The sequence below is a fragment of the Cnephaeus nilssonii genome (genome assembly GCF_951640355.1).
Source record: "Cnephaeus nilssonii genome assembly, chromosome: 6".
Lineage (NCBI taxonomy): Eukaryota > Metazoa > Chordata > Mammalia > Chiroptera > Vespertilionidae > Cnephaeus > Cnephaeus nilssonii.
Window position 1 is genome coordinate 697,481 of NC_137077.1, and position 25,638 is coordinate 723,118.

At 56.0% G+C, this 25,638-nt stretch overlaps 1 protein-coding gene across 7 annotated transcripts in view; it reads left to right on the plus strand.

The window, feature by feature from the left end:
- BRD1 (bromodomain containing 1) overlaps nt 1-25,638 on the plus strand; it is a 41,992-nt gene that overhangs the window by 2,390 nt on the left and 13,964 nt on the right. For 3 of the 7 annotated variants that reach the window (XR_013813728.1, XM_079775815.1, XM_079775818.1), the window contains exons 2-7: nt 967-2,347; nt 13,616-13,772; nt 17,927-18,058; nt 18,432-18,560; nt 18,981-19,293; nt 21,126-21,386. Coding sequence is in view for 6 of the 7 variants with exons in the window: in XM_079775815.1 (XP_079631941.1) it covers nt 981-2,347; nt 13,616-13,772; nt 17,927-18,058; nt 18,432-18,560; nt 18,981-19,293; nt 21,126-21,386 (2,359 nt within the window). In the remaining variant the exon portion in view is untranslated. The remainder of the gene's footprint in view (nt 1-966; nt 2,348-13,615; nt 13,773-17,926; nt 18,059-18,431; nt 18,561-18,980; nt 19,294-21,125; nt 21,387-25,638) is intronic. The other 4 variants (XM_079775817.1, XM_079775820.1, XM_079775816.1 and 1 more) reach the window with 2 other exon arrangements.

Consider the following 25,638-nt stretch of genomic DNA (forward strand, 5'->3'; position numbering starts at 1 on the left):
AGGATTCAGGTACCCGAGCCGTTGCCTGCAAACCCATCGTGGGGGCTCTGCAGGCAGTGCGGGGTTCTCGGGGTGGCCCTTGCTGTGGAGCCAGAGCAGAGATGCTATCCCTGGGCACGGTGTAGGTGTGTGGTGTCCTTGAGAGGGGGAGCGCCTGGCCCGGCACTGAGGTCAAGCCAACAGCTGAGAAGTGCCCCGAGGGGAAGGGGCAGGCTGACTGCCCATGCGGGGTTTCCAGGGGGGTCTCTGCTGAGGACCTGCAGAAGCTGGGTGGGGGCCTCCTGGAGGTGAAGACGTGCCCTTAGGTCCGTCTGCGGCTCCTCCCTTGGCTCTTGGTGTGTGGTTGGTGGCCCTGTGTCTCCACGTAGGTGTGGAGGACGTGTTCATGGAGAGGAAGGAGGACAGGCCGCGGTCAGACCGCTGAGGTCTCTGGCCCCCAGCACGGGTGCCGCCAGGATGGTGCACTGGGCTGCAGAGGCATTCCTGGGCAGCAGCAGGGGGAGAAGCTGGGTCCTGGGGGGTCATCATAGGTCATGATCAGGGAGCCACTGAGCACCCTTGTCTCCTGGTCACAACCTCCATACCTGCTGGAGTCTAACCTGTGAGTGGGCTTCTCTGACTCAGGGCGGAGACTCACTCCTGAGGGCTGTTCCAAGCACCTCAGTGACCTTGGCTTGGTCTAGGAAGGTGGCTGGTGAGCAGCGTGCCTCAGAGGGCACGGGGGGCTCATCACTGCACATACCTCTCTAGGACACTCCTGGCCTCTGGTCCTGAAGTCCCCGGGGAGGCATTGGCCTGGTGGGGACGGGCTATTGAAATGCGATCGTGAGTCTTGGGATGAGTGATTTTGGAGGCCTGAAAATTACGTTCGCTGGAAGTTTTGACTCAGTGTGAGTGGGTTAGAGAGTTCTGCCCAAGGGTGCTTGGTGGTTTTCTCGAGCTAACGCCACCTCTGCTCTGTTCCAGGGAGTCGGTACCAAATGAGGAGGAAAGGACGATGTCATCGAGGCGCTGCAGCGAGGCACCCTTCCTCCCCATGCAGTACTAAGCACTCCCCGACGCGAGAAACCCTGACCTACGCACAAGCGCAAAGGATGGTGGAGATAGAGATTGAGGGGCGCCTGCACAGGATCAGTATTTTTGATCCCCTGGAGATCATATTAGAAGATGACCTCACTGCTCAGGAAATGAGTGAATGCAACAGCAATAAAGAAAATAGCGAGAGGCCCCCTGTGTGCTTAAGAACTAAGCGTCACAAAAACAACCGAGTCAGAAAGAAGAATGAAGCCCTTCCCAGCACCCATGGCGCACCGGCCTCTGCCAGTGCCCTTCCGGAGCCCAAGGTGCGGATCGTGGAGTACAGCCCCCCGTCCGCCCCCAGGAGGCCCCCCATGTACTACAAGTTTGTGGAGAAGTCCGCCGAGGAGCTGGACAACGAGGTGGAGTATGACATGGACGAGGAGGACTATGCCTGGCTGGAGATCGTCAACGAGAAGCGCAAGGGCGACTGCGTGGCAGCCGTGTCGCAGAGCGTGTTTGAGTTCCTGATGGACCGCTTCGAGAAGGAGTCCTACTGCGAGAACCAGAAGCAGGGGGAGCAGCAGTCCCTGATCGACGAGGATGCCGTGTGCTGCATCTGCATGGACGGCGAGTGCCAGAACAGCAACGTGATCCTCTTCTGTGACATGTGCAACCTGGCCGTGCACCAGGAGTGCTACGGGGTCCCCTACATCCCTGAGGGTCAGTGGCTGTGCCGACACTGCCTGCAGTCACGGGCCCGGCCCGCAGACTGTGTGCTGTGTCCCAACAAGGGAGGTGCCTTCAAAAAGACGGACGACGACCGCTGGGGCCACGTGGTGTGCGCCCTGTGGATCCCCGAGGTTGGCTTTGCCAACACAGTGTTCATTGAGCCCATCGACGGCGTGAGGAACATTCCTCCCGCCCGGTGGAAGCTGACATGCTACCTCTGCAAACAGAAGGGTGTGGGCGCCTGCATCCAGTGCCACAAGGCCAACTGCTACACAGCCTTCCACGTGACTTGTGCCCAAAAGGCCGGACTCTACATGAAAATGGAGCCCGTGAAAGAACTGACTGGGGGCACCACCACCTTCTCTGTCAGAAAGACCGCTTACTGTGACGTACACACGCCCCCTGGCTGTATTCGGAGGCCTCTGAACATTTATGGGGATGTCGAAATGAAAAACGGTGTGTGTCGAAAAGACAGCTCAGTCAAAACGGTCAGGTCCACATCCAAGGTCAGGAAGAAAGCAAAAAAGGCAAAGAAAACACTGAGTGAGCCCTGTGCGGCCCTGCCACCTGTGTGTGCTCCGTACATCCCCCCCCAGAGGTAAGCACGTGAAGGGGGGGTCAAGATGAGCCTAGAATGGGGGTGCTAGGGAGGGGTCCACAGGGCTGTGTTAGAGCGTCCTCGTGCCTTCTGTTTACAGAGCTTCCTTGTGGTCCTCTGAAATGCGGCCTTATTCATTCACCCCTTGGTGAATGGAGCATGGGTGTTGCAGGAGACTTGAGTCTATTAGACCTGGGAGGATATATGGTTTCCTTCATGCCTGCACTGGCCCATGGGGTAAGCCAGACGCTGCCAGGGTGACCAAGGCTACACTGCCTGCAGCGACTGGTCTGGGACCCTGTAGGGCCCAGGTGTGGTCACCTTCTTTGACAATAAGATGCTCTTCCTCACCTTTCCCACCAAAATTTGGGAACCTTGTAGGATTTTTAAAGTAATTGGTTGAAAAGTGAAGCAGCGTGGCTAAGAAAGGAGACACTAGGGTGGAGATCAGAGTGGGGCTGACGTGCGCTATGGGGAGGGAGGGCTGGCCACCTTCCTGTTGTGTGACAGTCTTTCTGGTTTTCCTGACCGTTTGTTTTGTGATGCGAACATTGCCTGGCCAGTGCAGGGCTCTCTGACCTAGCGTGGTCCACAGTGGTGGGGGCCGGGTTCTGCGGGCGCCTCTTTGGGCAGGCCCTGCCTCGCTCTTGCCCTGTGTTGGCTCCTGTACCCGGACTTGTTCCCGCCTCTTGGCCTGCTCCTCTTGTTGCGGACTTGCTCTTTTTATTCCGTTACCTTTCAAATGCTCTTGTTCAGAACACGAGGTAAGTGACTCGAGAGCCAGCCAGTGCCCTGTGAGTCTGGGAGAGCAGACGTCCTCACTCCAGCTTCCTTGAGCTTTGAGGAAGTGGCACACTTTCTCTGTAATAGCGCATGGGGCTTTAAAGCCTTTGGTTAAGGAAGTAAAGCATTGAGCTGGTGAAGTGAAGATGCAAATGGGTGTCTGCGTGGAGAACAGCTGATACGATACCTGTTGTTATCCTGACCATCTTATTATTTTAAAGTCACATATAAATAAAGTTGTATTTATCTTACACTTGAATAACATACTACCAGGGTATTTTTATTATTATGTAAAAATTACCTTCAATATGTTGAATGTTAGCTTTTTGTATTGTTTTCCTGTATGTCTGTGTGTAAAATAATTCATGCCTATCAACATGTGATTAAAATATATATATATATATTTTTAAAGTACAGGCAGTCCTCGGGTTACGTTGGACTTGACATATGTCGTTTCATGGTTATGTTGCCATCTCCCATTTATTTATATATAAAAAAAAGGTTCCGTCATTTCGACGTATATACATATGTGCTTTATATTTTTATTATTTATTTACCACAAGTAAAGGTCAGGAGTTGTTAGCTTTCTTTTAATTTTTTTTTACTGTTTCACTTCATTACTGCTGTGTATGTGCTCCATGTGAGTGACGTAGGTGCTTATGTAGGTGGGTTCTGACTTACGGCGAAAATCACGTTACGTCGCGCCGTAGGAATGGATCTCCCACGTAACCCGAGGACCTACTGTATATAGTTTGGTTTTAATGTGTCATGATTTTCGTCACACTATCTAGTTAGGTTGTAAGAGTGTAGTGGGATCTGCCATTTAGAATACTGGTTTTGTCCTGAGAGGAGCAAGCACTTACTTTGTATTAAGAATGAGAAATGTGGCTTTTCCCCCTGAAATGAAATCTTTTTTCTTTTACAGAGTAGTACATACTCGTTACAGAATCAGTAAATTCAGAGAAAGTGAAAAAAAAGTGCTCATAATCCCTCTCATCCAGAGAAAACCATTGTTAAAACTAAGGTGTCTCTTGCAGATCAGTCAACCTGACTTTTATTTTATTTTGCTAGAGGCCCAGTGCACGAAATTTGTGCACTGGAGGTGAAGGGGGCTGACCCTCAGCCCGGTCTGTGTCCTCTCACAGTCTGGGACCCCTCGGGGATGTCCGCCTGCCGGTTTTCTTCTGACTACTTTTAAGATGTTCTCTGCCTTTGGTTTTTTATTTTTTTATTTTTCCTCTAATGCACCCAGGTATTAATTTTTCTTCTCCTCGCAGTCCTGTCCGCCTGCTTGCCGCTCCTTACCACTTGACTCGCTGCTCCTTAGCGCTGCTACGAAGGCGGAAGAGGCTCCCACCATTGCTTCTGTGCTTGCCAACTGTCAGCCTGGCTTCTGGCTGAGCGACACACCCCCTGTGTGAGTGCGCTGACCACCAGGGGGTAGCTCCTGCGTTGAGCATCTGCCCCCGGTGGTCAGTGCGCATCATAATGACCGGTTGTTCTGGTCGTTCCGCCGTAACAGTTGCAGTTGCGTAGGCTTTTATTATATAGATGATGATGATGATGATGATTATTTTTTTAAATTCTCACCCAAGGAGTGAGGATATTTTTCCCATTGATTTCTAGAGAGAGTGGGACGGAGGGCAGAAGGGGAAAAAGAGAGAGGAGAGAGACACTGATAGGACAGAGACACATCGATTGGTTGTGGGGATCAGACCTGCAACCCAGGAACGTGCCCTTGACCAGGAATTGAACCCAAGCGCTCTAACCATTGAACAGTGCTGGCCAGGGCTTATTTTATTACTATTTTTTAAATTTTTATTTACTTTTTATATTTTATTGATTTCAGAGATGAGGGGAGAGGGAGAGAGAGAGAAACATCAATGATGAGAGAGAATCATGGACCGGCTGCCTCCTGCACACCCCTCACTGGGGATGGAGCCCGCAACCCGGGCATGTGCCCTGACTGGGAATCGAACCTGTGACTTCCTGGTTCATAGGTCAACGCTCAACCACTGAGCCACGCCAGCCAGGCTATTTTTTGTTAATCTTCACCTGAAGATAGTTTTTCCATTGATTTTTTTTTTTTTTTGATTTGATTTTTTAAAAATAATTCTTTATTTTCCATTGATTTTAGAAAGAGTGGGAGGGAGGGAGAGAGGTAGAGAAAGAAACTGATGTATGAGAGGTGCATCGATTGGTTACCTCCCACAGTGCTCTAATCACTTAGCATCACAGGCCAGGGCCGTCAACCTAACTTGGATTTCTACCCGAGTCAAAAAGTGTAGGATTTGTATCAAGAGCTTCTGTTTAAGTGCCTTAAAAATTTCAGCTTTACTGAAATTGAAGTAAACAAAACAGAAAATACGATCTAACAAATTGAACAGTCGGAAGTCTGAAGTGCTCCCTGCCTTGTGTCCAGCCCCTCGTACCTGCTCCAGGAAGTGTGCCCTGGGCTGTGCGTGGGGCTGCAGGAGGAAGCGTTCGCAGGTGGGAAGTGCACACACCTGAGCGTCTGGGATGCCCAGGCCTGAATGAAGAAAACTCGCTTTGAGCCTCAGTATTTCAAAGCAGGGGATGCAGCTAAGCCATGTCCTAAAGGTGTAGTCAGCTCACGTTTCGTTTTTTTGTTTTCCTAATTAAGGGGTAAACTTCATTACAGTTTGGAGTAGAGATAAAGGACGTACCTGGACAAGTGTTTGTGGCCACAGGCTTTGCTGTCTGGCAGTTACTTTTATTATCATCATACATAATAAAAAGGTAATATGTAAATTACCATCACTCCGCCACACCCACGATTGGGCCAGCAGGGGGCAGGACTCGGGGTGGCCGGGGTGGTGATTGGGCCGGCAGGACGCTGAGCTCGCGTCTGCGCCATGGCTGTGCTGCAGCACAGAAGGGGCCTCTGGGGCAGTGAGTCGGGCATTTGGAGGCCCTGGCTGACAAGGCAGTGCGGGCGGGCGGCATGGCTCCCAGGGGAGGAGTCTGGCGGCAGTTGGGCCGCAGGAGCGTGCGGCGGTGTCCGCAGAGGACGCGGGTTTCCACGCAGCCCGGGCCGGCCAAGGGAGGGCTCATGAGGGAGCCGGAAGGCAGAGGAGGCGGCGGTGGCCCCAGCCTTCCTGGGTGGGAGGCTAAGGCAAGACCCTGGCCTGGGTTCCGGCTGCTGGAGGACCACACCCCCGCCCCGCCTCGCCCTAGGGGCCCAGGGACTTCGGAGCTGCCGGCCACACCGGGTCCCAACCAGCGGACAGACAGCCTACACGTGCATGATTAAATCACGCACTGGGCCTCTAGGATTTTATAAAAGTTCCGACATACCGTGTCCTGGGGACACGAGATGCTGGAAGCAATGTGGAAGCCCTTCTCTGGATGCCCCATAGCAACAGGGCCGTGTGTGCGCCTGTGGATGCCCGCGGGGGGCAGTCATGTAGCCCTGCTGGCCGAGGGAGGCAGCGCCCCAGGGTCCCCAGTGGCCTGTGTAGTGGCTACTCTGGAAAGAAGCATTAAACCCAAACTGAAAAGTGCCAGTCACGTGCACGTGCAGGGCCCGTGTTTCCGTTACTGCCCGGCGGCTGTGTCCTGGTCGCTGAGCAGTGTGCAGGCGAGAAGCCCTCGTGGGTGTTGGCCTGAGTGCTGTCTTAAATGATCTCTCCCTCCTATGACTTCCATCACTTTCCTTGGTTTTATTAAAATTTTTATTAAATTTACTGATTGATCTTTAGAAGGAGGGCGAGAGAGAAACACTGGGGATTGAACCCACAACCTTGGCATATTGGGATGATGCTCTAACCAACTGAGCTACTCAGCCAGGGCCCCTTTCCTTGGTTTTAATTCAGGGGAACTGGGTGTCTCCTTGCGAGTCTGTCTTGGTCCAGCGCGAAAGGGCGTCCTCCAGTGAAGAGGGGTGTGGGCCATCTGGTGAGCAGATTTGTTTTCATAGAAGAGCCAAAGTGAGTGAAAATAAAACAGTGCAGGGAGACAAACCGGGCGCTGAAGCCTGCGTGTCATCTGGTGTCAGTGTGCGCTTGGGGTGTATTGGACTCCCGACAGCTTCCTGTCTTGAACTAAAATTAGTGCTTCTGAGTGCAGAGCCGTGGGCGGAGTGCTCCATGCTCATCAACCTTTTAGACACCTCGGCCCGAACTACCCTCAGGCACCTGCTCCTGGGGCTTCTGCCTGGTGGTCTCTCCCAGGACCCACCCTGGTGTCCCTCACATTCAGCATGTCTGCTGTGCTCACCGTGCCCCTGGGCCCGGTCCCCTCCCCAGGCGTCCCCTGCACACACAGAAGGCTCAGTCCACAGGAGAGCTCCTCACTGTATCCACTTCCTTTTGGCAGAGATGGGGTGACAATTTATTTGAATCTTAATACTGGCAGCGGGTAATTGCCACACAGTCTCACCCCAACTCTAGCCTAGGTGTCGCCTGGGCATACACAGTAGTCAGCAGTGGGACAGGCGGACTGAGGGAGCACCCCCATGGGCACACAGCCTGGAATTACTGGGTCGGGTGTCATTATTTCAATTCTTGGAAAACCTTCAAGTTTATAAATTATTGCAGAAGTAAGGAGAACACCCCAATCCTCTACCCAGGCACCTCTTGCTAGCATTGTGTCCCATGCGCCCTGCACAGGTAGCAAGCACACATGGGCGTGCCCTCTGAGGGCGATTCCATGGGTCCTGTCTCCTAGGAGAGGTGGGCACGGTGGGGGGCTCTGCGCCATCCATTGGCCTCGAAGCAGGAAGGACCAAGATGCTCCTGTGCCTTCAGCCAGGACCGGTCCCAGGCAGCCTCCTTTGGTCTGGACATTTCCACAGCTGCTCAGTGTCTTCTGAGATGCTGTTTTCTCTTTTGGTTAATCCTCACTGGAGGATATTTTTTTCCATTTTTTAAAGAGAGTGGGAGGGAGAGGGGGAGAAAGAGAGAGAAACATATATGTGAGAGAGCCTCATGGGTTGGCTGCTTCCCGCACATGCCCCAACTGGGATTGGACCTGAAACCTAGGTACGACATGCCCTTGACTGGGAATCGAACCCAAGACCCTCTGGTACGAGGTCCGGCGCTCTAGCCACTAAGCACACTGGTTAGGGCTGAGATGTTCTGTTTTGAAAGAGGACAGCCCTTCCCCTTCAGTAGAGCCAGCCTCGTCTCGGGTTTGGTGTCCGCCTTGCTAGTGGCAGTATGCCCAGGTACCAGGGGGGCGCCATGCATTCCCCATCTGGATGCAGTGACGTCCCCTACTTCTTGGTGACTAAGGTGTCCCCAGCCTCTTGGACGATTTCTGCTTTTGTTTCTTCCGACCTCCGGCCTGAGGCTGGGAGACCTTTGGCGGCCATGTGGCCCCTGCTCCTCTTCCCCACCCAGAAGTCGTGTCTGTTCTTGCCTGGGTCGTCCTCCCTGTGGGGGCTGGAAACGAGTGTCCACTCGGCCCTCCCTCCAGCGGTCCTTCCCCTCGGCGGAGCCTTCCCTTTTCCCGATGTTGTGGGCCCGGAGGTGCTGGTTTTCGGAGGGCCACCCGGCAGGGCCACGGAGGGGGGCTCATGGGTGCCGGGCAAGGTCAGGGCTGCTTCACAGAGGTGAGCGTCTGGTGGGCTTTCTAGCAGAATCGGGCTCTGCCAGTTCCTGATCTCAGGACCTTCAGTTGGTGAGTGAGCCGAGGGGAGCACCACTGCAGGCAGCCACCTCGGTGGGTCTGGATGATGGCGAGGCTCGGCCGGGGCGTGGACATGTGCACCCCAGGGACCTCAGGGCTCCGACCGTCGTCTGCACCTGGAGCTCCGAGGTTTCCCTCGCCTTGTGAGCCGGACGCACAGCACACTGAGTCAGCCGTCTTCCTGAGAGACGTTCGGGGCAGAACCCATCAAGTCATTTTGAAAAGCAGTGCTGCCCCTTCCCCGTTCTTCAGTCGAAGGCCAGTATTTTCACCCCAAATAGTGGGAAGGTGTAATTTCTGGGCTATTGAGGGTGTCTGCGTGTTACAAGGCACATCACTGCTGACAGTGCGCCCAGGGGAACTGGCGGTGGGCCAGGCATCCTCCGCTCAGGCTGGCGCTCGGCTGCCCACCGCTGTCCCCTCGCCAGTCTGCACTCTCGCTGGCCTGAGTGTTGAGGTTGCTTCCTAGTCAGGTTGTCGTACTGGTTTGTACACACTCCAGGCTTGAAGCTTCTCAACCCCCAGCGATCTCTAATGGGCGCATCTCCTAGGGAGGCTTCCGTGCCACCGACGGCCTGCGCCGAGATGGGTCTCCCTTAGTTCTGCTCGTGGCGTTTGTTACTGTGGACGTGAGGGTGGGGAAGCGGGATCGCACGTGTAAGTAGGTTGTGGAAAAGCAGTTTCGCTGTTGCAGTGATGTACTCAAGTTTTGAAAATTTCCTTCTAAGTTACACACCAAAATCACAAGTTGATGTTTTGTCAACTGACCTGCAGTTTCTGCAGAAGCTAATGGGCGGCCTGGCCTGAGAGTCCGTCCGCCACTGCCTCCTCCTGGCGGGTCTCCACGGGCTTTCCCCACCGCCCACCATGCCCGGCACCTCCGCCTGAGCACCTTTCCTCGGGAGGCGCCTTGTTCACAAGGTATCTCAGAGGCTTGAGAAATTCAAACTTCTGATCCTTCAATAGGCCCTTGCCAAATACCGCATTTAAAAAAAAGTTTAAAATACAATACAAAACCAGGAAGTTGGTAAGACAAATACATGGCTTAGGGAATTGCTGTAGGGCAGACATGCTCATGACCACCATCCACCTGAGAAGGTAGGACCTGGCCAGCCCTCAGCCCCGGGGGGCGGGGGGGCGGGCGGGGGGCTTTTCCCACTCTTAGGACCACTGCTGTCCTCACCTGTGGGCCTCGCCTGCTCACCCCTTCCTGATCACCAGGGCTTACCGCGTCTGTAACAACCCTAGTCCTTGCAGTATCTCCTCCTCTGAAGGTCCCTCTTGGTCTCTCTCCCTTTGGAGTTTATGGAGGGGTTGGTCCCCGTTCTGTCCGGTCCCCGTCCCTGGGCTGGGCGTTTCCGTGGTTGGTTTCCCGTGTTCCCTGCCCTCTACCTGCGGTGAATGGTGGTTGGGTTGGGGTGATGGGTGCAGAGGGACATGGTGGCTTGTTCACTGTTTGCACAGCTGCTCCCCGGAGCTGCTCTGTGTCCTTCCGGGAGCACATGGCGGGCGCCTGCAGGGCCGCCTCACGCTCAGCCCACCTGCTCCTTTGTGACTGCTCCGGAGGTGGCTGTTCGGTGCAGGTGCTCAGTAAGCACTTGAGGACCGCTCTGAATGTATTTCCATCAGAACCCGGTGCTCATGCCTGGGGGCTGATAGCTCAGAAGTCCTGACCCTGGAGGAGTCAGTGGCTTGTTTCATGGGACAGAATCTTTATCTTTATTTATAAGCATGTTGCCAAACAGCATTTCGTTGGACCTTGAAATTGTTAAAAAGTACTTCTATCCACATTGCTTTATTTGGCTGTGGAAATAACAGTGTGTACGTGTGTGAGAATGTCTGTCTGCGTGGGCAGAGATCCACAGAGCTGGATGTGCTAAGATTTACTGGTATGCACTCAACTGCACCGCCGTGATAACTCAGTCAAAAATGGCAAAATCGAAACTCCACCCAAAAAGGCACCTGTGAGGTGTCCAGGACCAGCCCAGCCCCAGCCCCAGCCCCAGGCACGGGGGCTGCAGGCAGAGCCTGGGTTCCCAGCGCCTCTCACCTCCTGCTGAAGCCATGCGACCAGGTGTCCTCCAGTGTACAGGCCTGTGGCCCCTTGGTCAAGGGCCTGCAGTGGACACACTAGAGCTTGGGTTCCGGATCTGCCTGTACCAGGTGTACCGGTTAATAATGCGGATTTGTTTCAATAGATGGAGTTACACATATGTTGATATATATGTGATTTGATATATATGCTACTTTGTTGTATTGACAGCAAGCTTCAAAACTTCATATGTCAAATATTCTGAAGGTGTTAACATCATAGATATTTTTACTCTTAAAAATATTGAATTTGGCCGAAACCGGTTTGGCTCAGTGGATAGAGCGTCGTCCTGCGGACTCAAGGGTCCCAGGTTCGATTCCGGTCAAGGGCATGTGCCTTGGTTGCGGGCACGTCCCCAGTGGGGGGTGTGCAGGAGGCAGCTGATCAATGTTTCTCTCTCATCGATGTTTCTAGCTCTCTATCCCTCTCTCTTCCTCTCTGTAAAAAATCAATAAAAATATATTTTAAAAAATATTGAATTTGGTGCCAAAAAAGAGCATTTGCGGGAAGTTTTAATTCATTATTTTGAAGAAAAGTGCTGCTGAAAGTTATCTACTTCGGGAAGCTTGTGAACATGCTCCATCTCAAGATACTTGTGAACGCTGGTTTAAACGCTTTAAAAGTGATGATTTCAATGTGAAAGACAAAGAACATCCAGGTCAACCGAGAAAGTTTGAAGACCAACAATTACAAGCATTATTGGATGAAGATGGGTGTCAGACTCAAAAACAACTTGCAGAAAGATGAAACATTGTTCAGCAAACAGTTTCTGATCGTTTACAAGCCATGGAGAGATTTTAAAGGAAGGAAAATGGGTGCCACATCAACTGAACAAAAGACAAATGGAAAACCGAAAAGTCATCAGTATAGTGCTGCTTCAACGGCACGAAAGAAAGTCTTTTGGATTTAATTTGAGAATCCCAAATGTGCAAAATCATGGGTTGATCAGGTCAACCATCAACATGAACTGCAAGGCCAAATCGCTTCAGAAAGAAGACAATGCTCTGCGTTTGGTGGGATTAGGAAGGTGTGGTGTATGATGAGCTTCTAAAACCAGGTGAAACCGTTAATGCTGATGGCTACCGACAACAAATAATCAATTTGAACCACGCTTTGATCGTGAAACTACCAGAATGGGCCAGAAGACACGGCAAAGTAATTTTGCTTCATGATGACGCACCATCTCACACTTCAAAACCAGTTAAAGACACGTTTAAAGATCTTGCCTGAGAAGTATGAACCCACCCGCCGTATTCACCAGACCTTGCTCCTTCGGATGACCACCTGTTCCGATCAGTGGCACAAGTACTTTCTGAGCAGCACTTCAAAACGTACGAAGAAGTGGAAAATAGGGTCTCTGAATGGTTTGCCTCAAAACAAAAGTTCTATTGGGACGGTACCCACCAATTACCTGAAAGATGTGGAAATGTGTAGCTAGGGATGGACATTACTTTGAATAAAGCACTTCTGATGTTTCTCTTGAAATTATCGTGTTTTCTTTGATTATAAAATCTGCATTATTAACTGGTTAATAGTTAATCCGCATTATTAACCGGTACACCTAGTAGAGGCAGAGGCTCCTGGCACCTTCCTGGGGTTTGATGTGACAGGGCCACCTCTGCAAAGCCCCCAGGGTCAGGCCGCTCCAAGGGACGTGAGCCGTGTCCTGCCACAGCAGGTGGTCTTGGGTCTCCCCTGTGCGATGCTTGCCCTTCAGAACTCGGCGGAGGCCAGCCAGCAGCAGCACGTTTGGGCTGTCTTGGAAATGCACTGAGCCATGGTGTTTAAGGGCAGGCCCGTAATGGTCTGGACATGGTCGAGCTGGGGGTCTTCTCACGGTTTTGTTCTTTGGTTATTTTGTAAGACTTGTGGTTTGCATTCTTTACAAAGTTTGCTCTTAAAAGTCTCTGATTGCTGTCCTGACATTTTGATTGTGATGCACAATGAGGAATGCCTTCTTGTTGCATTTTGTGGTTTTCTGTTTTAGTGTAGATTGAACTTATCTTTCAGTGTCCTTGTGAGGCAAATTGATGAGTTGCTCTTTGTTTCAACAGGAGAGTGATAACTGGGGAAAGGGGAGCTTTCTGGTAACCTGAAGGATTGCTGAAGGATCATTCACACCCCTCCCCCCCTCCTCTCCCCCCCTCCTCCCCCCCCTCCCCCCCCGTTCTATAAAGCCCTTGCACTTTGTAGGGTGGGGGCTCAGGAGACTGGGAGATGCCAGTGTCATTCCAGCAGCAGCTCCTTTGCTCCTTTGTCTCCAGCCCTGCCCCTGCCGCTCCCTCACTCGAGCTGTCCCAGCTCTTCTTTCCTGGGAGGTGACTGAGAGCGGCTGGTGCCCCGCATTTGCCCACCCTCCAGGAGAGCCAGCGGGTCTTGAGGGACCCATGCCTGCTGTGCCAGCCGGCAGAGCTTCCCAAGATGTGCCCGCAGCTGCGTGCGTGGGGACAGTGTCTCGTGGAGGAATTAAGAACATTTAGAGCTTTGTTTTCTTTTTAGGTGAATAGTCTGATAGACACGAGTGACTGAATAGTGGACGAAACCTGTGGGTAGCAGGAGGTGGTGGACTTTGTTTCAGCAGAACCAGAGACATCAGAGGTAGCATTTTTGTGCCACGGATGAGGGAGAAATACATGTGAACACGTGTGGTTTATTAAAAGGAACACTGTCATTTCCAGTCTCCATGAGGAAAGCACGCTAATGTACTGCTTTAAAACTAAACTCGAGTTCTTTGTGTTTAGATTAAACCGGATTGCAAATCAGGTGGCCATTCAGCGGAAGAAGCAGTTTGTGGAGAGAGCGCACAGCTACTGGCTGCTGAAGAGGCTGTCGCGGAACGGCGCGCCCCTGCTGCGGCGGCTCCAGTCCAGCCTGCAGTCCCAGAGGAGCACGCAGCAGGTACGTGCCCTCGCTCACCCGTCTCCTCGGGCTCCAGGTCTCCCATTGGCGGGGCCAGTGTGGGCTGGCCTTGGGAGCCCATGAAGACCTCACGTGTCCCGGCCTGCGAGGCTGTGGGTTGCGCAGGTGACTCGCATCCATCCGTGTCCCCGGATGTTCCTGCACGTGGCTTCTGCTTCCTCCCCTCACTCTGCACACGTGTGGAATGCCTGGGAAGGGGAAGCTGAGTCTGCTGATCACGTGGGGTGGGGCCCAGGGGAGGGAGCAGCTGCAGGTGAGACGCCGGCCCCATGGGGGGGGGGGGTCTGAGCTGGACCAGGCGTGTGTGTTTGGGAAATGTGTGAGAGGGACTTTTAAAGGGCGCTTCTCTGCAAGCTGGTTTAGCACTGACTGCAGAGGGAGGGCAGGAGGCAAGAGCTGAGCTGCGGGAGAGGAGCAGGGAGCTTGCTGCTGTTGTTGTTACTCCTCACCTGAGGATATTTTTTCTGTTGACTGTTAGAGAGAGTGGAAGGGATACACACACACACACACACACACACACAGATCAGTTGCGTCCATATGCGCCCTGACTGGGGCAGGGATTGAACCTATAACCCAGGTGCCTGCTCTTGACTGGGCATCGAATCCGAGACTCTGGTGCTCAGGCCAACTCTCTACCACTGAGCCACACGGGCCAGGGTGGTTTTTGCCTTTTTTTTTTTTTTTTTTTTTAAATACATTTTTGTTGATTTTAGGTGAAGGGAGAGGGGAAAGAGAGAGAGCAACATCAATGATGAGACAAAACCATTGACGGGCTGCCCTCTGCATGCCCCCCACTGGAGATTGAGCCCCAACCCGGGCACATGCCCCGACTGGAATCGAATCCAGGACCCTTCAGTCCGCAGGCCGATGCTCTACCCACTGAGCCAAACCAGCTAGGGCGGTTTTTGCTTTTTAAAAGAACAAAACCAGCGCTTGCTAAATTGGAAGGATACAGAGCAGGTTAGCACGCCCTGTGCAAGGATGGCACCCCGGCCGTGAAGCACTCTAAAGCAGACACCAAACAAGCGCTGTGTGCGCTTACCTTTAGGTACTCCATGGGGTGTGGAGAGCGTGTGGGATTATACAGCAGTTCTGGAAACGCGCGTCTAGAAAGTCAGAAAGGGGCTCTGTAAGAATTTGAAAACACATGGTCATCTGCTCGCTGCCCTAATTTTTGGCTGGTGTCTGCACTCTGCTGTGAGGGGTGGCCAGCCTCTAGGAGGGGTGGTGTTCGTGGTTGGCCTCTGGGCTTGGCCACCTCCTTGGGCCGAGAGGCTGGGAGCACTCGGCAGGAAGTGGAGTCTGGTCAGAGTTCCCTCGTTGCCCCTGCCCTCCTGGGCGCTCGGAGCTGCCCTCGGTGAGTGGTAGTGGGCCCTGTGCGCCCGCCGCACCACCATTGTCTGAACGGCTCGCTGCTCGGTGCCTCTTGCTGCTGAGTTGCTAGGGCTGAGCAAGGCCACGGGGACACTGCAGGACACAGCAGGACGTGGTGCTGTGGGTGGGCAGGACGGGGCTCCAGCCAGCAGGTGAGGCTTGGGGGTCTCTGATGAGGGTCTCGGGCCTTCGGCGGCCTCTGCTCGCGTTGCTCCCTCTGCTGTGTTCTTGGGTTGGGCACCACTCCTGGGGGACTGTTCCCACCGAGCGAGAACCCTGTCCCTCCACAGGTGACCAACCTCCACAGGGCCTGCCGCCCAGGAGGGGCCTAGAGGATGTAGCCAAATTATCTTTTCATCCCCTTACCTCTCGAAATGGGGCTTTTCATCTCTGTGCCGTCCGTCCGTCTCAGTCACAGTGTGTCCTGGGCTGAGCCTGTCCCTCCACCACGTTGCATGGCCTGGACAGCGACCTCCTTCTTAAGGAGTCCCTCATCTTCACTTTCCTGAATTCTGTGGTGATGGAGGTAATTTAAGTATGAACACGTTTAAATGCTCAGTTTTTAAAATTTAGATCTTAATGTCTCTTTTTATACATTTTGAAAACTTTACCTTTTGCACTCGGATGTCGAGTGTGACTCGACACGGTTAGCATTAGAATAAAGGAATTGAGAAAAAAGCAAGCGAGTGCAAAGGGTTAAGATTCTGGGCCTCTGAGAGGGGTGTGCCTTGACCCTTCTCTGTCTTGGGGCTGAGGGGTCCGTGCGTGGGCCCCGCTCTCCTGAGGGAGTTTCTCCTCTCAGCGGCTCAGGGCGGGGCTGGGTGTCCAGGGCCATTTGAGTTGCAGCCCAGGAGTGTGCAGGCCCGTGTGGGCTCGGCGAAGGCGAGGGACGGAGTGCGTGGTGGGCCAGGCCTCTGCAGAAGGCATCGCCTGCCGGGTGCCAGGACCACCAGGATTGCTGGGCGGGGTGCTGGCTCAGGGTCCAGCACATGGACGGCGGCTCCCTAACCCAGGGTCTTGGCTACCGGGGCGCACGCGTAGCTCCGGCTGGGCTTTGTTAGCGTCCTGGTGGGCGGCTGGCCTGCCGAGGGGTCAGCTGCCTGCTCCGTCTGGCATTGGGCTGGCTGGCTGCTTTGGACGCATGCCTTGTTTCTCCATGTGCCTGCTGTGGGCCTAGGGGCCTGCGCGTCCTGCACCCACAGAGAGCCTGGACCCTGGAGTCCCCTCTCAGCCTTGGCGTCTAACCTGGGATCTGATGTTTGTTGGTGATGCCTGCGTAGCTGACAGGCTGCGTGCTCGCCCTCCACTTGGGGAACGGAGTTTGTGTTCCCGTCAGGGCTGTGCCAGGGCTCTGGGCCATGGGAGCACCGGCCGGAGCTGGCACGTCGTTGGGCTGTGCTGACCGACAGGTGTAGCAGGAGGTTGGACCAGAGCCTCACGGCCTCCAGGTGGGGAGGGCCCTGGCCTTTGCAGGTGGATGGGCAATGCAGGGAGGCGCTGTGGGGGCCGGACACGGAGGTGGGGTGACGCCGAGAAAGGATGCAGACCTGGGCTCTCATCAGGCATGGAGCCCGGATGAATGAGGGGTCCCACACGTGGGCCTGCCAGAAGACGCTGGTTTCCGGAGCAGCGAGGGGGTCCCAGCAGTTTCCTTGGCTGTCTGTGCTGGGTCCTCCTGGGTTGTGGTTGGGCAGAGGTCGGGCCTTCAGCAGACAGGACGCGGGAGGCGGGCCAGCTCTGCAGGTGGACCCTGGGGCTGTGTTAACAGTCGGCAGGAGGAGGTGGGCCCAGGACAGTCGTCGGCAAACCGCGGCTCGCGAGGCACATGCGGCTCTTTGGCCCCTTGAGTGTGGCTCTTCCACAAAATACCACATGCGGGCGCGCACGTACAGTGCGATCGAAACTTCGTGGCCCATGCGCAGAAGTCGGTTTTCGGCCTGGGCGAGTCTATTTTGAAGAATTGGCGTTAGAACACTCAAGGGGCCGAAGAGCCGCATGTGGCTCGTGAGCCGCCGTTTGCCGACCACTGGCCCAGGAGGAGCTGGGGGTGGGCAGCTGCTGTGAGAGTGGACGGTGAGCGTGCGTGAGGACCGGGGCCCTGGGCACACCCGGGGGGCCGGCAAGGAATGTGAGGAAGTGCGTGGGGGGGTGGCTGTGTGGAGCCCCGGGGGGAGGGGAGGCAGGACCGGAGTTGGAGTGCTGGGCCCCGCCGGGCTGGGACACGAGCACCTTCGGTTCCGTGTCCTTCTCTGCGCCGGGACGCGCCTGCTGGGCTGTCAGGGCCCCGCCGTGGTCGGACCGGGTCAGCTTGGTTGGAGGTGCGTTGGGTGGGCCTCGCGTGTCCTGGCACCGCCTCTGTTTCTCTGACTTTTCAGTACAATCTTTTCAGTGTTGAAACGTAGAATGGAGACGGGCAAATGGCGTGTCCAGAGCACAGACCCACCTGTCCGGCCTGGGCGTTTTCTGTGTGTCTGGTTTTTTCCCGGCTGCTGCCTTTTTCTGAGAGTCCAGGCGGTGGGACCCCGGCCTTGTCCTGAGGTCAAGGCGAGTGGCTGCTCTCGGCGCAGGCCCTTCAGTGTTTTGGGTCCTGCGAGGCCCCTTGCCGTCCACTTGTAGGGACCCTGGTGTGCCCGCACAGTGGAGTCTGCACCCTGCTTACTCCCGCCCTGCTCTGCTCTGGGCGCTGTGGGGAGGGCTGGGCTCCCGCTGCCTCCCTGGGCATCTGCGGCCGACTCCAGCCTTTGGATTCCTTTTCACAGAGAGAGAACGACGAGGAGATCCAGGCCGCCAAAGAGAAGCTCAAGTACTGGCAGCGGCTGCGGCATGACCTGGAGCGCGCCCGCCTGCTGATTGAGCTCCTGCGCAAGCGTGAGAAGCTCAAGCGGGAGCAGGTGAGGGGCTTCGCCGGGCGTGGGCTTCTGGACCTGCAGTCCTTGGCCCGGCCCTCGGCCATCCCGGTGCCCTGGGTTGCAGGCAGCTTTATGGAGGGTGGCACTGCCTCCTTAAAGGACGCCGGGGGTGGTGCAGGGACAGTGTGGCATCCCGTGTGGTGTGTGGGACGCCTGCGGCCAGTGAAGCGGGGAGCCTGGCCAGCACCTGGTGGGCGTTTGGGGGCGCCATGTGTGACGTGCCTTGACCTAGGCTGCCAGGAGTCCGGGTTTAAATGAGGAGCTTGAATGGCTGTGGACCGAGTGTCAGCGCTGGGCAGTCCTGCGACAGGAAGGCCACCTGTGCGTGTCCGCGCTGAGCACCCTTGTCCTCCAGGTGAAGGTCGAGCAGATGGCGCTGGAGCTGCGGCTGACCCCACTCACGGTGCTGCTGCGCTCCGTGCTGGACCAGCTGCAGGAGAAGGACCCGGCTCGCATATTCGCCCAGCCGGTGAGCCTGAAGGAGGTGGGTGTGCTGACCGCGCTCGCCCGCCCCGTCCACACTGCCCGCAGGACGCCGCTCACCTGTGTTCCTAAGTCCTCCCTCTCTCACCGAGTCCTTAGGGTTAACGGCGCACGTTTCATTGTAAAGTCTTAGCGATGAGGTGGGGACGTTCTTGCTGAGAAAGAGCCTCAGCAGGTGGGGGGTCTGCCCAGCGGGTGCTCTGGTTTCAGTGAAGGAGCTGAGCCAGCAGGGCCCGGGGGAAGGCGTGTACGTGCCGTGTCTCAGTGCTGCCGCACGTTAGTGGGAGTCGTTTGTGCTGTGTGTGCATTCAGGCATGTCGTGTTGCATGTGCGCGCGCGTGAGACTCTGTGTGGACGTGTGAATTCTCTGGAGTGGCAACAGACCTTTCCTCGTGTAAGTGCTGTGCCCTCCTGCGGTCAGGTGCCCGACTACCTGGAGCACATCAAGCAGCCCATGGACTTCTCCACCATGAGGAAGCGGCTGGAGGCGCAAGGGTACAGCAGCCTCCCTGAGTTTGAGGAGGACTTCGACCTCATTGTGGACAACTGCATGCGGTACAACGCCAAGGACACGGTGTTCTACAGAGCCGCGGTGAGGCTGCGCGACCAGGGCGGCGTCGTGCTGCGGCAGGCCCGGCGCCAGGTGGACAGCATTGGATTCGAGGCGGCCTCGGGGGTGCACCTGCCGGAGCGGCCGGCCGCGGCCCCTCGGCGGCCTTTCTCCTGGGAGGATGGTAAGCACCTGCCCGGGTCCAGGGGTGCCCGGGAGAGCCACCTAGGCCTTGTCGGCCCCGCCCAGCAGGACTGGGATGCGAGCCCCACGCGCTCTCAGTTCTCTAGGAGCCGCACAGAGGAGGGAGGAAGGAAGGCGGTTTGTTTCAGTGGCGTCCCGTGTTGTGGATTTGACACGCAGTCAACGTAGAAACCACTGGGATAGTTGCCATTTGCCTTATTTTTCCGTTGCCACTGCGGTGTGTTACCCTCACAGCCCCGCTGTTCAGACCAGCCACGTTTAGGTGCCCACGTGAGAGGCCCACGCGGCGGTGCCCGTATGGTACAGCCCAGATGCAGCCCAGGGAGCAGCTTAGTTGGGGACTGTGCCCAGGGCGGGTCTCTAGCTTCCGAGGGTGCTGTCAGCTGTGTGAAAGGGCCAGAAACAAGCACACACACTCCTTTGGCTTCCCTCCACCCTCCCCCTTCCCCTCCCCCTCCCCCCACTCCTGGTTTGCGCGCTGTGGAAAGGGCCTCAGGACTCCAGCCGCCTCCCTCTGCGAGGGCACGTGCTGTGCTTCTCTGACGTGGCAGTCTGTGCTGTTTCTGTGCTCGGAGGCCGGGCTGCCCCCCGCCCCCAGGCTCCGGCACCACGCCTTGGCCGCCACCCGACTTCCGGGAGCAAGAAGGCGTTTGGGGGCCTCCGTGCTGGGCCTTTCAGAAAATGGCCATGCACGTTGCCATGGTGTCGCCTAAGTAAATCCTACACCGCGGTTTTTCTAGGCATAAAATCAAGGATGAGAAGTCCCACTGTATCTCTTCCTTGGTATCAGGGCGGGGGTCCAAGGTGAGCTGGCGCACCCAGTGTGTCCTGCCTCCCTCCCGCTAAGCCTGCTGGGCGCTGCGTGCCCCTCCGCTGGGCGGGGCCGTGCCCGGCTGCAGGCGGGCCGCTGACCCTGCTCTGCTTAAAGAGCCGCCAGAGGCACCGAGGCGTCTTCCTTCGGGCTTCGGATGGCGTGGTTGTTGCTCACGTGAATGTTTCTGAGATGGGTTGCCTATGAAGCTTTGTGAGTGACGATAGGGATTCGAGCCAGGCTGCTAATTCTTAAGCATCTTACGTGTTCCCTGTGCAATGTCTCCTTCACTTCATAGGAAAGACGGGGTTCCGGCGTGATTCTCTAGCTGGGAGGGGCTCCAGCTCCAGCAGATGGCGCTAGAGTAGCTCTCTGCTTAGCGGCCTCACTTGTCTAAGGCAGTGGTCTGCAAACTGCGGCTCGTGAGCCGCGGTTTGCCGACCACTGGTGTAAGGTAACTTGTGCCTCACAGATTTTGGTGTTTTGCTGAGATGAAGCTGCTAGGGGTTTTTGTAGACATAAGCCTGGGGTTCAGAATTACCTGTGAGACGTGCAGCCCAGTGTAATCCCTGGGTCTGGACTCCTGAGCTCGAGGTCGGTTATGCACAAGCAGCCCCCCCTTGGCACTGGCACGAGGAAGGGGCGAGTCCTGCTCAGGAAGAAGCTCAGCAGGTGGTGGGCCTGCCCAGCCGGGCACAGTCGTCACTTAGTTTCAGTCAAGGCGCTGAGTCAGCAGGGCTCAGTGCTGGCCTCCCTTGGTGGCCCTGCATCTGCCCCTGCGTCTCCCACGCCCGTGCACCGCCGCGGTGGCAAGCATGTCCCCCTGTGGCCCTGTCTGCCCCCTGTGGCAGCCCTGTCCTGGGTTTAGAGCGTGGGTGAGGGCCATCACGTGGCTGAGCAAGGGGCGTGGCCCAGGGTGACGTAGGGGCGGTGGAGGTGGAAGGATGTTCTCTCAGCGGCACCACAGGTGACGGCTAATGGACGTGTGTTCTGTGACTCAGTGGACAGGTTACTGAACCCGGCCAACAGGGCCCACATGGGCCTGGAGGACCAGCTGAGGGAGCTGCTGGACAAACTGGACCTCACGTGCTCCATGAAATCCAGCGGGTCGAGGAGCAAGCGGGCCAAGCTGCTGAAGAAGGAGATCGCGCTCATTCGGAACAAGCTGAGCCAGCAGCAGAGCCAGCCCCCGCCCGCGGAGTCAGGTACTGGAGGCTTTGAAGAGGAAGGTGCTCCGCTGGGGCAGGAGCCGGGGGAGGAAGGTAAGCAGCGCGGCCTCCCGTCTGTCTTCCCCAGGCCTAGGGCACCCGCCCCGCCCCGGTCGCTAGGCGCTGGCTCCCGTGAGTCCTGCGGCGGCGCCGTGCTCCGGCCCCGAGAGGGCCCGGTGCGGGCAGAGTGAGGCTTCCTTCCCCGCTGGGTCCTGAAAGCCGCCCAGAGAGCACGGCTTAGGTCCCGCAGCACCGCGCGGTGGAGCGGAGGGTGGCGTGCCCTGTCTGCGAGGAGGGAGCGCCACTTCACGTGCACGGGAGGAGGCGCTGTGACGGGCCGCGCTCAAGTGCCCTGTCCGTGCTCCTCTGGGTGTTGGGAGGGTGGAAGGCAGTGTGGGCGCCAGTCACGGGGCGGCAGGGGGACCGGGCTGCCCTCCTGGGCAGCGGAGCGGAGCGGGGCGAGGCGAGGCGCCCCCCCCTTGCTCCGAGCTGGGGTGCGTTGCGAGCAGACCGGGCGGCAGGCGTGTTTCTGGGGACCGGAACACGGTGGCGCAGACACCACCCCCCAACCGGGAAGCGGGCACGGGTGCAGAGGGAGCAGTCGGGCGGCTGGTCCAGGAGGTGAGCGCAGGGGGACTTGCAGGTGTGTTACAAGTCCTTTCTAGTTTCAGAGGAAGCGCGGTTCAGTCTCACAAAACGGAAAGTGGAGCAAGACTCCACCACCAACAGCAGTGGGGCTATAACCTTTCTGAGCTTTAAAAAAGCAACACAGGTTGTTCTGCAACTTGCTCCTTTAAAAAAGCCTTTGCCTGCTGTTGGCGGTCTGCAGGGTCCTGGTCACAGCCATGCGTGTGTCTGGTGTTGCACCGTGATCTGCGGCCCCCAGGAAGCGCTGGCCGTGCCTATGTAGTTCCTCTGAGTTCCACATGGTTCCCTGGGTCCTAGCTCCCATGTCCTCTAGCGGTTCCCGTAGGAGTGACCTGTGCATCCAGCCCGGAAGTGGTTCTGCTGCCTTTTCTCCTTTGCTGCCTGGTTCTCAGTTGTGCGGTGGGTTGATTTAGGGTCCGTAGCCTAAGGTGCAGGCCCTGGCGCTCTCCTTGGGGATGTGAATTGCAGTGGGCTCCAGAAGAGAGAGGAGCTTCCGTTCTCCGCGCTCTCCCTGCTGGAGGCTCGGGCCCTGGTATACTTGATCCAGGGACCTCTGGCAGCCAGATGCACTTGGGGTCCCATCGTCAGGCCTGTGCACCCTTGGGGGATGAGTGCCCTGAGACACGGCAGGACCTGGGGGGCGGGTCAGTGTGGGGCACCACTGTCCTCCCAGCCAGCCCCCTTCTTGCTGCCAGGGCGGTAGCTCTGGCCATGGCATTCTGTCTCTTAGAAAGCCACTCCCTGTGTAGTATTTGTCTTAAAAAGAGGGAGGGAAGGAGAAAGCTTGTCACCAGGTGGACTCGCCATCACTGGAATAGCTGCTCTGAGCACTTGCTCTTCCCAGCGGTCGGGTCTTCTCACTGCGGAGTGGTGTGTGATGCTTCTGTTCCTTCGTCCAGGGCTCCGGCTGGAGCCCCTCAGTCAGGCCGGTCCCTTTGCTACTCCGGTGCTGGGGTCGTTTTAAAGGAAGCACACAGACCGAGATGTGAGATGAAAGACAGCCTGGGGCTGCCTGTAATGTGCCCCGTGTTAAAATAACCACGTACATGGAGAAAGCATGTCGCTTTCAGCTGATGGGAAAGGAGATGGAGAGAAAGCAGCTTCCTGGGGACCCAGCATCAAGAGCAGGGAGCGCCAGAGGTTTCGAGGCGCCTGTGTGATTCCATGGATGTGCGTGGAGACAGGCGAGTCAGCGTTGATGTTACTCTAGAAATGGGACTTAGGAGGTTATGATGCACAAAACCCAAGAACCTTTTACAACCTTTTAAACACAAAGACTCAGAGCAACGACATCATTATTACGCCAAATAGTAGTAACTCCTTAATATCACGAACTGTCTCGGTTATGACTTAGCATTTACCAGGTGTACCTGTTAATAATGCGGATTTTTTTCAATAGGTGGGAGTTACACATATGTTGATATATATGCAATTTGATACGTGTGCTACTTTGTTGTATTGACAGCAAACTTCAAAACTTCATATGTCAAATATTCTGAAGGTGTTACCATCATGGATATTTTTACTCTTAAAACATTGAATTTGGTGCCAAAAAAGAGCATTGCGGGAAGTTTTAATTCATTATTCTGAAGAAAAGTTACGCTGAAAGTTATCGTATACTTCGGGAAGCTTATGGTAAACATGCTCCATCTCAAGATACTTGTGAACGCTGGTTTAAACACTTTAAAAGTGATGATTTTGATATGAAAGACAAAGAACGTCCAGGTCAACCGAAAAAGTTTGAAGACCAACAATTACAAGCATTATTGGATGAAGATGGGGGTCAAACTCAAAAACAACTTGCAGAAAGATTAAACGTTGCTCAGCAAACAATTTCTGATCATTTACAAGCAATGGGAAAGATTTTAAAGGAAGGAAAATGGGTGCCACATCAACTGAAAGAAAGTCTTTTTTGCATCAAATTGTGACTGGTGATGAAAAGTGGATTTATTTTGAGAATCCCAAACGCACAAAATCATGGGTTGATCCAGGTCAACCATCAACATCAACTGCAATGGCAAATCGCTTCAGAAAGAAGACAATGCTCTGCGTTTGGAGGGATCAGGAAGGTGTGGTGTATGATAAGCTTCTAAAAGCAGGTGAAACCGCTAATACTGATGGCTACCGACAACAAATAATCAATTTGAACCACGCTTTGATCGTGAAACGACCAGAATGGGCCAGAAGACACGGCAAAGTAATTTTGCTTCATGATAACGCACCATCACACACTTCAAAACCAGTTAAAGACACGTTAAAAGATCTTTCCTGGGAAGTATGAACCCACCCGCCGTATTCACCAGACCTTGCTCCTTCAGATGACCACGTGTTCCGATCGATGGCACACACACTTTCTGAGCAGCACTTCAAAACGATTACAGAATCCGCATTATTAACTGGTACACCTGGTACGTGGTTTCCACTTGAAGAACAGGGAAGTGATGGGTGGGTGTCAGGCCCATTGAGGTGGGGGCCGCACCCACCCGGCCAGGAAGGGGTCCCCAGGGACCTTCCTCTGATTGAGGCCTGGGGGTGAGGAGGCAGCGGCAGGCCCGTCCCTGCTGCGCGTGCTGCACAGTTGGGGGCCAGCGCTCCTGCGGCTGTGCGCGCCTCAGCTCCTAGTCTGTCTGCTGCCCAGTTCGGGGCTATTTCCCGAGGGGACTGAGGCTCAGTGAGAGCTGGAGGCGGCTGTCACAGCACCCCGTCCCCTGGGGAGTCCTGCATGCAGCCAGCACTTGGAGAGGCCCGTGCTTTGCTTGCACATGGAGCGTGCGTGCCGGTGGCTGCTGGGCCGGACCTGCAGACGGCAGCTCTGGGAGAACGGAGCGGCGTTGTCACCGAGTCTCTGATAGGGCTTTTGCTCTAGGTTGTGGGGTTTGAGGCCGTGCTTCGAGCCCTGCCTTGCCGTTCCAGGCTGAGCCGTCCCTGACCGGAGGCTCCTGGGGCTGCCTGTCCAGTGTAGCCGGCAGCCTGCCCTGGTTGGGTTCTGCTTTATGACATCTGTGGGCGAGGGCGAGGGCAGGCAAGGGCGAGGGCAGGCGAGGGCAGGCGAGGGCCCTGTCGTGGTTGTAAGGACTTTTTAAAGGAGCTTCCTTCCTTGTGAGTTAACATCCAGTGCCGTTTCCACACGGTCCTGCAGGCACGGCTCTCGTGGTGGGGGCAGGGACTGGCTGACGGGTGGTGGAGCCCGGGGTTCACCAGGCACCTGGGTTGTGTGGCCCCACACCGGGTCCTTCGCCCGCTTGCCCCTTCGTGCCTTGGAAGTCTTTCTGTGAGTTGCCCTGGTGGTGGGCGCCCCGTGGCTGCAGAACAGCGACAGTGGGTGAGGACAGTGGGTGAGCAGAGCGGCTGGAAGGAGGGGCCGGGAGGCCCTGCTGGGTGAGGTCCCCTGCGTCTGGTGCAGGTCTCCTGTGACGGCGAGAGAAGCCCGGTGGGCTGAGCGTGAGAGGAGCAGAGGTGTGGGCCATGGTGGTCCGGGGCCTCGTGTGTGGCAGGAACAAGGGCGCCTGGTGGGCTGCTGCCCTGCAGGACGCTGGGCCCTGGGGCCGGGTTAGCCTCTGAGTAGGGGGTGGGCTGGAGGTGGCCGTGAGGGCCTGGCCTGCAGTGGGAGAGCCCAGCAGGGGAGGGGCAGCAGAGGGGCAGGCGGGGGCGGCACCCA